At 36.5% G+C, this 15,657-nt stretch overlaps 1 protein-coding gene across 2 annotated transcripts; it reads right to left on the bottom strand.

Moving 5' to 3' along the window:
- Positions 1 to 1,076: 1,076 nt before the first annotated feature.
- LOC115760396 (mitochondrial import inner membrane translocase subunit Tim17-B) lies at positions 1,077 to 14,917 on the bottom strand. Of its 2 annotated transcripts, XM_030701698.1 has the most exons (4): positions 14,855 to 14,917; positions 14,643 to 14,801; positions 8,155 to 8,332; positions 1,077 to 1,323 (listed from the first exon to the last, which is right to left on the bottom strand). In XM_030701698.1, exons 2-4 carry the CDS (start codon positions 14,784 to 14,786, stop codon positions 1,127 to 1,129), a joined length of 519 nt encoding a protein of 172 aa, XP_030557558.1. In that variant the 5' UTR covers positions 14,787 to 14,801; positions 14,855 to 14,917; the 3' UTR covers positions 1,077 to 1,126. The 2 variants fall into 2 exon arrangements, with proteins under 2 accessions (XP_030557558.1, XP_030557559.1); XM_030701699.1 differs by lacking the exon at positions 14,855 to 14,917 and having other exon boundaries at positions 14,643 to 14,814.
- Between the last annotated feature and the right edge of the window lie 740 nt (positions 14,918 to 15,657).

Genomic DNA, 15,657 nt, shown 5'->3' with positions numbered 1-15,657 from the left:
TCCGAAGTAATGCAATGAAAGACGCTAGTAATTTGAAGTTCCGTACATGCAGCCGCTATTTTCAATAAATTACGACTCAGATTGGGGATAAATATATATGTATATATTGTTTCAATCTGCGATGAAATTACTTTTTTGACTTCTCCCCCACAAACAGAAAGATTTGTGAATTTTAGAGGAAGAATTGCTGTGGCGCCGCTCAACAGTCTTTGTGCCTGTAAAGGTCAGGGAGGCCCGCTTCGAAATGCGCCCAGCCGCCTGTATGCCAAAGAATAGATACCACAATTTTAGATATTCATTTTCAACCAGTTCCCGGCGGTGTAAAATTTAAGTCGTCTAGTATTATCTAGAACCCAAAATAAAGAACCAATAGTTGGAATTAATGCATTCCGCCTTGTGGTTAGAATCATGATGCCAAAAAAATAACTATTGACCCCTGTTTACCATCTAAGGACAAAGGATTTCGCAAAAATCATTTCAAATAAATGTTAAAAAAAATCTCTGAAAATGGGTTAGAAGCCGAGTGGTTGGTAAAAAAAAAAAGTAATAAATTTTCCAACAAATTACCATAGAAGCGATGGAATTTCCAAAATCGCAGAAATACGCATTCATTTAGTTCTTAAAATAGGCTTTGAAAATAAGTTTTAAGCAAAACAGACAAAACTTCGCCAAAATAAGCTTTTAATCGCATATTTCACGGATTTAAAAAAAAAAAAACGGGAAACAGGTCTCAAATTATTTTTCGTAAAGAACTGTGGAAATCTGTGTCTGTGAGGACAAACAGTTTTATATAGAGATGAGATTCGGCCATGGTTGCTGACAAGTTGAACCTAGATTAAAAGATACCAGCATCTAAATACTAGAGTTGTGTCGTTAAGTTCAGACCAAGTTCGATGGAACGAGACATCAAAATAAACTACCATATTCAGTGATTAGAAACTGAACGAGCGAACTTATTCAGCAAATTGAACTAGAAATCCCCACACTACTAAATACTAAGCAAGTAGTTTGCTATTAGACTAAAATTAACTATAATTGCCTGTAACTGTATTAACAAAATGGTGATCCGTTTTTTGTTATGTTTTTATGCATAAAAATATTTTTTTATTATGGAGAACCTCTTATTTTATTGATAATGCTTATTGTTGGAAGGGCCAAACGTGAAGTTGTTTACTGGATCTCCAAGTGCAGCTGGATCTTCAGTTGGTGGCGAAGGATTTTTGAATTGGTCAGCAGATATTCTTGTAAATAATATTCCAACACCTTCAATAAGAGCCAATAAAACTCCTCCTATAATGGCACTTCCAGCCATTGCAGGAATACCTGAAAATAAAATTAATAATATTTATATATTTTCAAATGCGTATTAATCAGACAGATATCTTTTTTACATTTTTATTTTTAAGGCTTTTATATTTTAATCGCATTTATGGTTATAAGGTACAATAACACAACCGACGGAAGCTGTAAAGCGGCCGGGTTGTTACACTATTTAATAATGAATGGAATATTGTGGTGACCAGATACATGAGACATACCCAAGTATAGGTCGTACCAAAGTTTTATAAAGGATCTTTGTCGTGTACGGATCGTCAAATTCCTTCGACCATCGCTTGATGAAACCCAATAAAATTCTGGCCTTATTGACCACGGTGCATGAGAGTAGAATTTAAATTTATGATTAAGAATGACACATAGATCTAACCTAGACCTAACTTGATTAGAAGTACTGTTAACACAAGACTGAAAAGAATCAATGTCGGCTTGTAAAAGATAACATTATGCCATATCTTTGCCACATCATCAGCACACATTAAAACTCGAAAGTGATACGGTATCGAGGGAAGAGTAAAGAGTAGAGGGCCAAGATGACTACCTTGAGGAACACCGCAAGTCACCAGAATATGTTTAGAAGACGAAAGAACCCTTTGGGTGTTGTTAGCTAATACTTTAAGTTCCAGTTCAAAGGTTGGACTGGGAAGACGAGAAAGCATAATTTATAAAGCAGTAAGTTGTGCTTAACAGAGTCGAAAGCCTTACTGAAATCAGTATAGGTGACGTCAGTCAGTATATTTTACTCTAAATCAGTCGACCCATCTGTTGTGGCACGGTGTCAATATGGGGTCTATGGTTTTTAAGCTACTTTTACAAAAAAAACAAGTAAGAGGTTCTGGTCGGGGGCTCCCGACTAGGGGAAACTCTGAACTCTTTTTTTCCAACATCAAATGCATATTTATATTCTATTTTAGAAGCTTTATGTCAAGTTTGGTTACTCTAGCTCTTATTATTTACCAAAATGGCCCAAAAAAACAAGATATCGATATCGATTGCTTGGAAACGGAGTAAGTTATCGATAATCGGAAACAAACTCGATCTGCGCAGGCACTAGGAGCACCTACATCTAAAATTTCAAGTCTCTAGCTCTTATAGGTTCTGAGATCCTTGCGTTCATACATACGGACGGACGGACAGACGGGCATGGCTAGATCGACTCGGCTATTGATGCTGATCAAGAATATATATACTTTATGGGGTCGGAGATGCTTCCTTCTGCCTGTTACATACATTTGGATTTTGCACAAATACAATATTCCCTTATACACATTATTAATGGGTTCAGGGTATAAAAAAAAAAGTCTATCATTCACCCTTAAGGCTTACATTTTCCATTAAAATATTACTTCTAGTAAATCGCAACATAAAAGGCACCATTGCGTAATCTTCTCAACATGCCTGCAGAAAAGGCAGAACTATGGAAATAGCACTGCGTTCCGTAACCGCAACTACGGTATTTCTTTAAAACTTCTTTCTTAATATAAAAGCTTTATTTTTCAGATGCAGAATAGAGATTGTGAAGGCAGCATTGGAATCATTGCACATTTCCTGATTTTTTCGCGATGGGGAAATCCGATTTTTTTTTTAATGTCGCTGATATGGATGTAGATTTTGTGATTGCTGCAGCTACAAGTTAGGAATCTATTTGCCAGACTGAGCGTTCACCTTTAGATAAGTATTATAAAGAAAGTTCACTGGAAAATGAATGTGGAATTGGAACAATATAGCCTCTTACATTAATCACCTAAAGTGTAGAAAATAATAGAAAATTGGGTATGGCATTTAATATTTTATTCTCACTCTCTTCTAGTTTCTAGTCTTTAAAAAAGACATCTCTTAAGTATATCAACAGTTCCAATAAAAAATCTTACACAAAAGTCCTCAAGGAATCTATTTACTTACATTCAACCCATCGTCGCTCCTTCTGACGGTAACTGGCATTTTGCATTAGCATTAAGAAACGTGAGTAAGTAATGCGAAGTAGATAAATGCCAGATGAAATGTGTATAAACAAAAATGCCAAAATATAAAACTCCCAAAACGAAATGTTTTAATATTTTATACACCTCGTTACAGAGGTGTATCATATCTGTATGGCTCAATCGGTTACCTCACAGAAGACAGCACACCGTGCACATTACTAATGTTACAAATAGTGGGCGAAATTGAATTTGATAATCGGTCCTACAAGAAAGCACATACATAAAAATACATAAGCAACAAAATACATATAGAAATTAACTAAGTGATCGTAATGTGTTCAAAGTAGTTTCCCAATCCGCAATCTCAGAAACTCGGAACAAAATCTCCTATAATAAACAAACCGAAAGCAGTTTCACGCTGCATACGGCATAAGATTAAAAAGAGCGAAGATAAGATAAGTCGGTTTTTCCGCACCACCTACAACAAATTCTTAGAAGTCGGATTTGTTTATGGCATAGTGAAAAAAATGTTTCCTGTTTTTAACTAAGTGCTCTGCTTAACTTTCAGCTGAAACTGTAGTTGAAAGTTTTATCAAACGGACATTGTTATCTTCTGAATCTAGATTCTCGTCATTTCCCATTAATGTTTAAAACATTTAATTGAGAATTTTTTTCTGGCAATCTTAATACTTGAAATTTACCATCTACTATTTCTTGATTTTCAACATTTTTTGCCTGTACTGCATGCTGCAGGTCACTATCATCTAAGCTATTATATTTCCTGCGATTGCTCTCGATTAACTCAAGATTTTGGCCAGAAAACGATTCACAGTCTCTCGCTACTGGTTTTACATTTGCATCAATCAATGTGACATACAACATTACTAGTTCTCGAAAATATTTCCTCCTATCAGTATAAATATTAAATCACCTAAACCTAATTATACTAAGAGTGTACCTCTTCTTAAAGAAACCACTACCATCGCGTAATCTAATTGCTGGGAAGCCCAAGGTGTTTCAATGTCATTAGCATCATCTACTTATTGGCATGTACCACTATGCCGTTTGCTAAAAATATATAAAGCAGTAAAAACAGCTAGGCATAAACTATCGAAAGCGTCTGGGCGCTGTACATAATGGTCTATAAGTCCTATTGCCAATATTACTTCTGAGTCATCGGGTAAGTATCGCAACTTTTGCCTAGAGTTCGTTAACCCAACCCGATGCTCAGGCAATGAGTTATTGAAAAAGGCATAACTAAACAGCAGTAAATGGCTTCCTAGGTAGATATTTCCCTACCCAAAATAAACATATGACCTATATACTCTAACTTTTGCTTTAAAGTTGCATTTCCCCTGCTAATCACACTTACAGCCTCACACATTAGCTTTGAAGTGACGGAACTGCAGCAAGCATAGGGAACTAATAAAAACTGGATATCTACATTGGCACGCTGCAGTAGAAGGTGAGAATTATAAAAGTTAAGCTTTATTGCTGCGAATAAATGATGCTTTAATGCTGAATGTTGATTTAAATATTTTTTGGGTTTTTGAATGCTCGGTCTTAGTGCATTTATATAGCATTAATACTTTATTGAAATTGATAATGTAATCTACAGGATCAAACGGATACTCTAAAATGCCTTAAACTTTTTCGAAATTGTTTCTTTATTTTCAGCATCGTATTCGATTGGGAATAGATTTTCTGTTTGGGGCATGGGAGAGTATGGAATACCAAATCTACATATTGTGCGGGGAGCCTCTTTGCTGAAACTTGCGAGGCGGCTATTTAAGTCAGTCCCCCATAGTTTTGAGCCCACGGCAAGGAGCCGTCGTTTGCATCGCCAACGTCATGGCAAGGAGCCACTGGCAGTATTATTTGATCGTTTTTTTAGTTCATAAGCATCAATTGTATTAGTACAAGGCAGTAGATTTGTAAGAGGCAAGACGCCGACAAGATAGTAGATTTGTAAGAGGCGATAAGCCGCCGATATAATTAATTTAAGTTAAATTAAAAGGCAAGGTGCCGTTAACCGCATAGTCCGTGTATTACTAGAATAAGTGCATAGTTATGGGCAAGTAGCCTTCAATATTTGAATTTAACCGCCGGCCGCTGCAGCAACCGTGCGTTGCTGATCGGTTGCTAAACACCGCCTGCGAGAGCGAAACTTCGATTCGGCAGCGAAGAGCGAAAACTCCGAAGCGAAGTTGCGAAAGCTCGTGGCGAAGCTGAAGCAAGCGCACGGCTAACGAGCGAGCCGGCACTTTTCGATTGAGCACCGAGGTGAGTACTTGTGTCAGCGAGAGAACGAGAAAAGGGAAACTTAGAGTGTACAGTGTGGCAGGGCCTTAGCTTAGTGAAATCGTGTAGGAAGCTAGCAATGAAAGTCGATTAGTTCTTTATATTTTCTACTAACCTTAACCTCGAGCACCAGAGTAACTCGTGTTTAACCTAACCTCTCCCCATAACCTAGTGTCCCGTGTATGTGTGGATGGTAACTTAAGCTGCCGACCGCGTGAGCAATTCCGCCAGTACATGGGGGAACAGGGGCTTAGCCCTGCGACCGCGCGAGCAATCCCGGCCGTGTGTGTGTGAATCGGGGCTTAGTTTGAGGGCCGTGTGAGCAATCTCGGCCATGCGTATGTGGTTCCCTCTTTACCCTATGAAATGGTTGAAGTCATAGTTTATTTGAAGCACCTCCTCTCCACTCTAAACCCACCATCACAGTAAACTTACAATTGTTTTGTAGATTACTGGTCCTGGTAAGGATGAGATTTGTACCCCGGCCAGTAGCTTCCTTACAAACTCAAATCGCCAACAATACTTAATAGGCCTGTGATTGCCAAAATCACTGCCTCCCTGTTACAAAATACCTAGCGTAAGTGACAGGGTCAGCTGTAATAAGACGGGCTTTATTGTCAAAACCTAAATCAGCAGCTAATTCTTAAAAAATCCAATCCGTCTAATCATCTGATACCCTCTTATTTTTGCTTCCCAATGAGCAGCTGAATTGAAAGGACGACAACCATTGTTCGTTAATAGTAATTTGATGCTTTCTGCAAAGGCGTTAAGCCTTTCAAACCATCTGTCAGATCGGGAAAATCTATGCCATTCGGAATAGAAGCCTTTGTTTTTTGCCTAATTTAATGCAACGACTACTTTTTTGTGCAAAAGCTATAATTATTATTGACAGAAGAAAAAATAGAGGATAGATATAAAATATCTGAGCTTACTTCTGCACTACACTTGCTTTCAATAACCTGACAACATCTATTGGTGTCAAAAATGTCCTGACGTGATTGAATTCGAGCACTTCGCCTTACACTTGTGTTACGTGTTTGCTGAATTACACGAATTGGAATTTCTCTAACCTGTAACTTTTGATTTATATCTCTAGCTCTTGCTAACCCTGTAAACTGGGCCTTGTCTGTCAAAACTGACATTTTTTCACCTAGGTATTTTATATAATTTTTAAAATTTTAATAAAAATATAATTTAGTAAAATTAGTAATTTAAAATAATAGTTTGATTACTGAAAATTCTAACAATTAAATTAAAAATGTTATATAATATTTTTAAAATTTTATAAATAATAATACATTTTAACACATATATTTTATTTACCTATTTATTAATGGTCGACAAAAACGAGTGTGAATGCCTCAAATTATTGATATTTAATGCTAAAGCCTAATTAGAATACACTACTTTCTAATAGCATCACCGACCGAATGCCCGTCCTGCCAGTTATGCCTCTTTTCACAGCTAATTTTGTCAGTGACGCTATTAGACCCAACAGCTAAGAAGAAGGGTATTGGTAGATAAAATAGTGTTTTAAGTAAAAATTAATAAAAAAAAAAAAAGGAAGAAAGAAGTAGATGTACATATCAAAATGCGTACTCTTAAGATAATATTATGCTCTTAGATTGCCGCATAATTTTAGCAATATATATTAATATCAATATTAATTGTTTATAAACAAAATTGTATTAATGACGCTCGGCGATTTAAAGTGACAGTATATTTATGTCTAGGCTTAAGCCCAGAAGGTACGTATGTATGTGTGCAAACAAATAAATGTATTCTCTTAGGTTTTATAAACATACATATGTTTGAGTAAGAAAATGAGTATTGATTACACCAACTGATGTTAACCATAAATACGCATTGAATATTGTTAATATATAATAGTTAAAAATATATGAAGATTTTTTATATATATATACTATTCAAGAAGCTACATGTCAAGCCTAACCCCAGCTCTTAAAACTAGGAGATTTGCTTACTAATCGGGATATCGATATCGATTTTCATCGATTGCTTGCAAACGGGGAAAGTTATTGCACTGCGCGCGCACTAGGAGGACCTGCATTCCAAATTGCAAGTCTCTAACTCTTATAGGTTCAGATATCCTTGCGTTCATACATATGGATGGCTAGATCGACTCGGCTGTTGATACTGATCAAGAATATGTATACTTTATGGAGTCGAATATGTCTCCCTGTGCCTGTTACATACGTTTGTACAAATACATTATTCCCGTTTTACCTATTTTCTATGGGCTTAGGGTCTAAAAATAAAATAGCAAATCGGATAAAATTGTATTATATATATATAAACTCATATTTTTATCTGACTTTAATTCACGGACGGGCAGCAAATTCTTCGCAAACCAATTATACTCATTCATTTTTAATAAGAAAAGATATACAAATGGTATCGTATCTATAAATTTTATGCTTTGCAGTGAAGATTTTTAAAATTAATATTATGTTTACACTTCTTTCCGGTCCATGAAACATTTGTAAATTCGATTGTTGCTGTATTATCAAGATAGCAATACATCACAAATTCATGTCTGAACAGCCTGTATTTAATACATTTGTTAATGGCTTACCATTTCTAGCTGCTAAGATTCCTCCTGTTGCAGCACCGCTTATAATTGAATTCCATGGGTCTTCCTTTTTTCGGATATGTACCAAGGTGCAGTCAATTGTACTAAACATTCCTCCCCAAATCGCAAAATTTCCCGCTATTACGGGTGATCGAGTTTTTATTGCAGCCACACTTCCGATCTATAGAAAACATTTTTATTAAAATCACACAAAGGATATGGCGACAGATTATAATTACTAACAACTCGGCTACTTATAGTTTATATTCCACACGGGACTTATCCTACTTGTGTGCTTTATCGATTGTGTTTCGCATTTACCCTCTTACCTTTTATATTTATTTTTTTTTTTAATAGACTTTCTTTTCTTTTCTATGGATACAACTATCCCTTTTTGTTTTCCCTTAGCACTTCTTAAAGCCTATGCCCTTTTCAGCTACTATTCCGTATATTCCGTTTAGATAGTCTTCGGGATCACAATTAAATGGATTGCTTTTTTAATGCTGGCGCATACGATTTTTTAATTGAAAATCTTGATAAAAATAGTACCTGGATTCGATTCATTGTGATCAGTGTTGGCTGTGTTTGGTTGCAACTGTAAGTCTGCAGACTAAAGAAGATTGTTGATTCCAAGTATTCGTGGATAATATAAATGGGGAACTTAATATCCAGGTTCATATTGTGTAATCGGCTTCAACTTTAAAGGGCGAACTCTCAAGCAATGAAATTAACAAAGAATTTTTTAACATTAAATAAGTAACATCTTCGCGTATTTCAAATTGAAGAACTTCTTAATCGGTTGTTTTAACTGCAAAGGCGCTAAATTTTGGGCATCAAGTAGATAAATGTATGTGGATATCATTATTCTACGTATAGAGATAATAAATGTGAGGAACTTAATATCCAGGGTCATTTTGTGTAATCGGCTTCAACTTTAAAGGACGCACTCTCAATCAATGAAATTAACAAAGAATTTTTTAACGTCTTTCGCGTTTTTCAAATTGAAGAACTTCATAATCGGCTGTGTTAACTCCAAAGACGCTACATTTTGGGCATTTAGTAGATAAATGTATCAATGTATGCCAAAGGACCTTTTCCAGCGGAGTGTTCAAATCCTCCTTAATCTGCCGCTATCATTGCGTTCTGTGCAGTCAATTATTCGGCTAAATATGATCGTCGATTAAGGTAATGATAATGTTGTCCCCTTATACTAATCTGGTTCTCCAAAGATGTATATATGTTGGTAAAATGATGATTCCTACTATGAAAGTCTTGGAAATGTATCAGCAGTTTACTCGTTTGGTGGATGAAAAAGAAGAAAGGGTGAAAGTCATTTGTAAAATATGAAAACTGATTGAAAATTACACATGTTACTGGTACGGCCACGGATAATGTGCACCACAAGGACAAGGGCTCCGATATTCTTCATTGAATCTTTTTAAAAACCATTTTTTTTACTTCAAATGATGTGTAGTTCCATTACAATTTTCATTAACTTTAACTCCATCATCTCATGCAAAGACCTCGATGCTGGGCAGTGCTATTATCTATTCGCCGAGTACTGATTGATCGTTATAAAAACAAACCCGTTGCATGAACTTATAAGAAAAAGCGGAATTTTTATAACATCCTTCACTTCTCGCTATTAAGTGCTAATAAAAAAGCTTGTTAGCCCAACCCCGACGTGATCTTTTTATATAATATTATATTGTTGCATAAAATTATTCAAATTAAAATTGAGCTAGTTGTAGCTAGCTTCGGCAGCAATTAAAAACCGCTCTTATATATATACATATGTTCGAGCAATTGTCATGCGGTAAATTGCAGTAAATAGGAGTTTGTGTACGTACATTAGCATATATACACTTACATACAGACGCGTTGGCATTTTACATGTGTTTTTATTCGACTAACTGTTGCGCGCGCTTAAGAGTACAGTGCTGACAATTAATCAACGGTCAACGAACTTTCGTGTGCAGTTGTAATTCGGTTTTCTTTGACCTTTTTTCGATTTCTTCGGTTGCCATGGAAAGTTCTAGTGCTGAATTGCTGGCGCAGCCAACAGGGTGTCATTTTTAAAGCGCAAGGTGGCGTCCTCGTATGATCGGTTGCAGGCGCTTCAATCTAGCCTTAACCAAACGCCCCTTGCCAAAAATTATGAAATTGCATTTTCGGTGCTGCTCAAGCGGATTAAAAAAAATGGAATCTGCATTCGAAGACGCTCAAAACAAATTGGAAGAACAAGACTTTGACGAAATTGGCAGCTTTGAGTAACTTTGGAGACTTCGGTGCTGTTTGAAATCGCTAAGCGCAGTATAGCATTGCCGTCCAGCTCCACATTTGTAAATGAGACTATTGCTGATGCGTCAATGACTAGATCCAGAGCATTACCGACCTTACCGCCAATCAAATTGCCAACGTTTTTTTGAGGTTATACAGAGTGGTCAGATTTCTTTTTAATGTTCACAACTTTAATCGAAAATCATCCCGAACTCACAAACATTGAAAAAATGCAGCATTTGCGGCTCTCCTTGAAGGACTCTGCGCTGGATACCATTCGGTCATTGGAAATATCAGAGAAATCAGAAATCACATCGTTGAACTGCTGGGGCTCGAGAAGGTAGAGCATGGCTCCGCTGGCATGCTGCGTGAATTGTCGGATAAGTTTAATGCCCATATTCGTGCTCTCACCAGTTTGGGTAGCAAGGAGCAAATTGCTGGTTGCATCCTTCTTCAGGTGCTACTGCAAAAACTGGATCCTGCTACGCAGGCGGAGTGGGAAGAGAAGCTGGAGGATCCCGCCCTTGCAAATTTAATTCCATCATGGGCACAAATTGCCACATTTTTGGAGCAACGCTACAGAACCCTAGAGAGTGTGGATTATGCTATGGCAACCTATACGCCGAGCTCTCATGTGGGCAAGAACAAACAGACTAACCCCAGTAGGACATCACTCGTTGCTACTAACTCAATGGCTGCTGTTTGCGTATTTTGTAATGGCGAAGTGCATAATATATGGCAATGCCCAAGATTTGGCAATTTGCCTCAAAAAATGAGTCTCAAGGAAGCAAAACGGTTATCTTTATGCCTCAACTGCCTTAAAAGGGTTCTTTTACGAACATGCAATTCCGGAACTTGTCGCACATGTGGCTCCAAACACCACACACTTCTGCATTTAGACGTGTTGCATTCGACTCATCACGGTGTCACTCCTACTGCAGCTTCTTCAGCCCCCGCCTCTACCCCTCTTGTTGCCAACAACCTCAGCAGCAATGTTGTGTTCCTGGCCACTTTTATTGTACTAGTTAAAAAGCGGTGTGGGACTCTAGTTCCGTGTCGTGCTGTTTTGGATGGTGGGTCATTAAATTACATCTCGATTCGCTCAACAGCTTCAGTTGAAGAAAAGTCCATCTTCAGCCTTTCATGTATTCGTTGTTCGCCACTTACTTATTAAGTTTTTATGTAAGGCATTGTTTGTTTGAAGAAAATCAGACAAAATTTAAAGCTTCGCTCAAAAAATCTTCTAAGCCTTCCACAGAGGAAGCCTGGGTGTCTGCGAAAGGTAAACGTCTCAACTGATTTTTCGTAAAGAACTTTGACAATGAATTTTAGCGCGAAGTCAGGGAATGATTTTGAAAACTGTGAAATTGCACAAAGATCTCTGAAAATGGATCGGATGGTATACGATTTCGCGATTTTTCCACACTAATGGGCACCTTCTTTGGGCTTTGCGATGCTCAGCTCAGTCGAGAAATGTTCAAAGTTAACTACTTTCGAAAAAGTCTATTTATCTCTAATTCAAAATATAAATATTGAAAATATATTTTCAAGCATATATGTAGCTTAGCTTGTTTGGATTTATGTTCAATAAATAACGGGTTGTAGCTTTGGGTACAAATGCTCCAATGTTGATAGGATTTTTACGATAACTTTAAGGCTGAGAGTAATTTGCATGGCTGTTGATACTGTTCAAGAATATATGTATATAATATTGGGAGTCGCAGATGTCTTATATGCGTTGGACATTTCATGATAATGTTATAATACCCTCTACAACGGTACAGAATCGGATGGGGAAGTTAAGTTTGAACATATGTTTATTAACTTCCTAAGACGTATTCTTAATGATTATATATTACATATAATTATTATATATGTATGTATATATAAATATAAATATATGAAATTTTCACTGAAGTTACACAATTCACATTTTTCGGTAAAGGTATTCCTCCTTGGTGGAAATGGGGGTTAAAGAGATGGTGGATGACGTTTCGTGTTCAAATATTATCTCCAAATATCTATACGAGAAATCATTTGAAATGTATTTCACACTTTTCGCAAAATCGAAACTTCTTCGGTAGAAATGCGAATAAAAAGGGAGCGAATATTATTGAGTGATCATACTAAGTCGTTTCATTCAATTTATTCTATCCAGACTTGTGCCGATAAAGAATTTTGTTTTGCGCCCGCGATCTCCCCATTCACACACATTTGTGTGTGTGTATTAGAGAGCACACAAGCGCATAAATTCTTCTATTCATATACAAAATATGTAAGTATGCGTGAATAGCGAGTCCAAAATATTATAAATGCACACATGCCAACGCTTAGGTACCCTTACCAACGATAACGAGCTAAAATGCAAGATTTTGGCAACGACGTGGCAAACCCTTTCATTATTTCATATTACTCGTCCCTTCAAAAGGGAAGAAAGCCACCGACTTTTGAGAAAAATTGAATTTGTGAACATTTTTTCTTGTGCGGCCAGATAAAACGGTAAATAGACAAATCGAAAGAACACTGAGCCAAAGCAGTTTCCTGTAGTGTAACCGAATAAAAAGGGCAGCGATGCCATTCTATCACAAAAGTCATACATATATTTATATATATATATATATGTATATATTTCTTACTCTCTTGCTGTCTGAGCGTGCGGGCGTGACTCGAACCCGATCAAAAACGAAGGCGACTTTTGACCAGCCGCATATGAAACGCGTGGCCCCAGCATATTACACTGTTTGTCCAGTCTATATGATGTTTGGTTAGTGATATTATCCAGTTGGTTTATTATAACCACAAGATTTGCAAAGCGTTGATGGAGTTATCCGAGATGTTTTCGTTATTTAAACAAACTATTTATAACATCTTCGACGTGTCATTTTTGTTTGTCCCAAAAGTACAACAAACCCTCAAAATGGTTACCGAAATCATAGGCAAAGTAAAGTTTGGCAAGCTTTCGGTAATGGTGTGGGGCTGCATATCGTCGAAAGGTGTTGGTGAGCTGCGCATTTTCAATGATGTGATGACGAAAGAGTTTTACTTGGACATTCTAAAGAATGAATTGTCAAGGAGCGCAATAAAGTTTGGCTTCGAAGACCCTCAAAACCCCAATAAACAGAGGTACAAGCTTTATCAGGACAACGACCCCAAACACAAATCGTTTTTGTGCAGGACTTGGCTACTGTATAATTGCAGCAAAGTCATTGACACCCCTGCCCAGAGTCCTGACTTAAACCCAATTGAAAATTTGTGGGCTTTCCTAAAGAAGCGCTTAACAGAGCCCAACTGATAAAAACGCTCTCATCAAGGCCATTCAAGAAGAATGGATGAAAATACCCGAAATCGATGACCCAAATAACCTTATTCACTCAATGTCACGTCGTCTGCGGGCTGTAATGGATGCTAATGGCCAATATACCAAATATTAGTACCTCCATAGCTATAGTTTCCTAGATTTAGTTATGTATATAGTAATGTTTTGCATTTTGCAAAGAATTAATTGACAGCGCAAAAATTGACTCCTTTTCGTTTTGTCTGTTTTTTTTTACATTTGCCGTTTTGAATTTTGTTATGTTTGTGCCTTATATCTATGAAGAATACTTAGAATAATAATTATATGCAAAAAAAATTGAGAAGAAATAGTTTAAATCGGTAAAATATAAGTTTAAAAATGAATTTGTGTGCTGTTTTTCATTTTGCAAACAATTACTTGACAAACTGTAAGTTGTCAATAGGTTGTTAATACATTTTCTTGACACGATTAAAAATGGATACTTAATTTTTTTGTTTTTTTATGTTGAAGTAAGCAATCTTGAATAGGAATTGTCAATTGATGTGTGAAAACACTGCACCGGGTTTTGCGACAACTCTCATGGCTAGTAAGACTTTTTCAAACAGCATACATTATCCACTGATGTTCTAAACATGTGCCAGTTACTTATCTCGTATTTATTAACGGCTTGAAGAGACTTTGATTGTCACCAGCAAAAATATCACAAAAAAGAATATTGGTAGGCAAAATGCGAGAATTTTTCCATATTACTAATAATTATTGCGTCTGCAGGAAGTAATTAGTGAACCATTGTACAATGTACAAAATGTACATTTAAGCGTTCTTTCTGGTCATTCGTAAGAATTAACTACATTTATTAAATGGCCTTAAATGAGTATTAACACTTTGTCTAGTTTGTATTAATATTTATGCATACCAATCGCTTGTTTAGTCCTGATGGAGCGTTTCGAAAACCTTTAATTGCTTGGAAAACACCACCTCCGATACAACCCATGGCGAATGCACCACCACAATCATCCACAATTCGGTAAGGACATGGTTCGCGTGCATATTCTTCCATTATGACGCTTCTTATCTACAAATACAAACTATTTATTCATACAATTTAAACTACATTAAATATATTACTTAACACATTACAAAAAACTGAATTAGGAGTGCACGATATACATCGATTTTAAAATAAAAATCGATGGTTTCTCGTATCGGAATGATTTTGTATATCGAATAACTCATTATCAACATGTGCATCATGTGCGTCAAATTAGCGGCGGTGACTTAGCGTCGAATATAGCAATCGCTCACTTCTGTATGCTCTTGTTTATCTTATATGTTGCCCACAATCACATAAATTTAAATGCAGAATTGCAAAAAATTTAATTATTCACTATCTACAATAATTTTTTTTTAGTTTTAATATGTGGGTAAGCCAAGGGGTTGAAAAATTAGGTTTCCATCATTCTATATATATCTTAATTTAGGAAAAATGGTCCAAAACACCGCAAATACAAATTAAGGTCATTAAGAAAAAGAACCGTTTATTAATAGTGCTACTTAATAACTTATTTTCAATATACATATAATGTTAAAGTTAAAATTCGGCAGCTGTTTTCGCCGGTGCCGTTGTCGCTGCTGCCGCTGTAGCTGCTGCCAATGTTGTCGCTGTCGTTTCTGTAAGCTTTGTTGTTGTCGTCGTCCGCTGACGCAGCGCACGTGGCAAAGGTGCATGCATTGGGGCCGCGATAACATGGGCACATGTGTATACCTTTTTGGTCAACTTCGCCTTTAACTTACACGATTAAAGCCAATAGTTTAACCCAACCAATCTTTTTAAGATATCTGTACAGCAGTGCAGCAACCTCGTTGCTAACCCCAAATAAAATGAAAAAATAAAAAAAAATAGCCTTGCTCTTGAACCTTAATATCTTTTC

This window comes from Drosophila novamexicana, unplaced genomic scaffold (assembly GCF_003285875.2).
Source record: "Drosophila novamexicana strain 15010-1031.04,08,12 unplaced genomic scaffold, DnovRS2.1 tig00000434-arrow-pilon, whole genome shotgun sequence".
NCBI classification, from domain to species: Eukaryota; Metazoa; Arthropoda; class Insecta; order Diptera; family Drosophilidae; genus Drosophila; species Drosophila novamexicana.
Note: the sequence above shows the minus strand (reverse complement) of the source record. Positions and strands in the feature narration are given on the sequence as shown.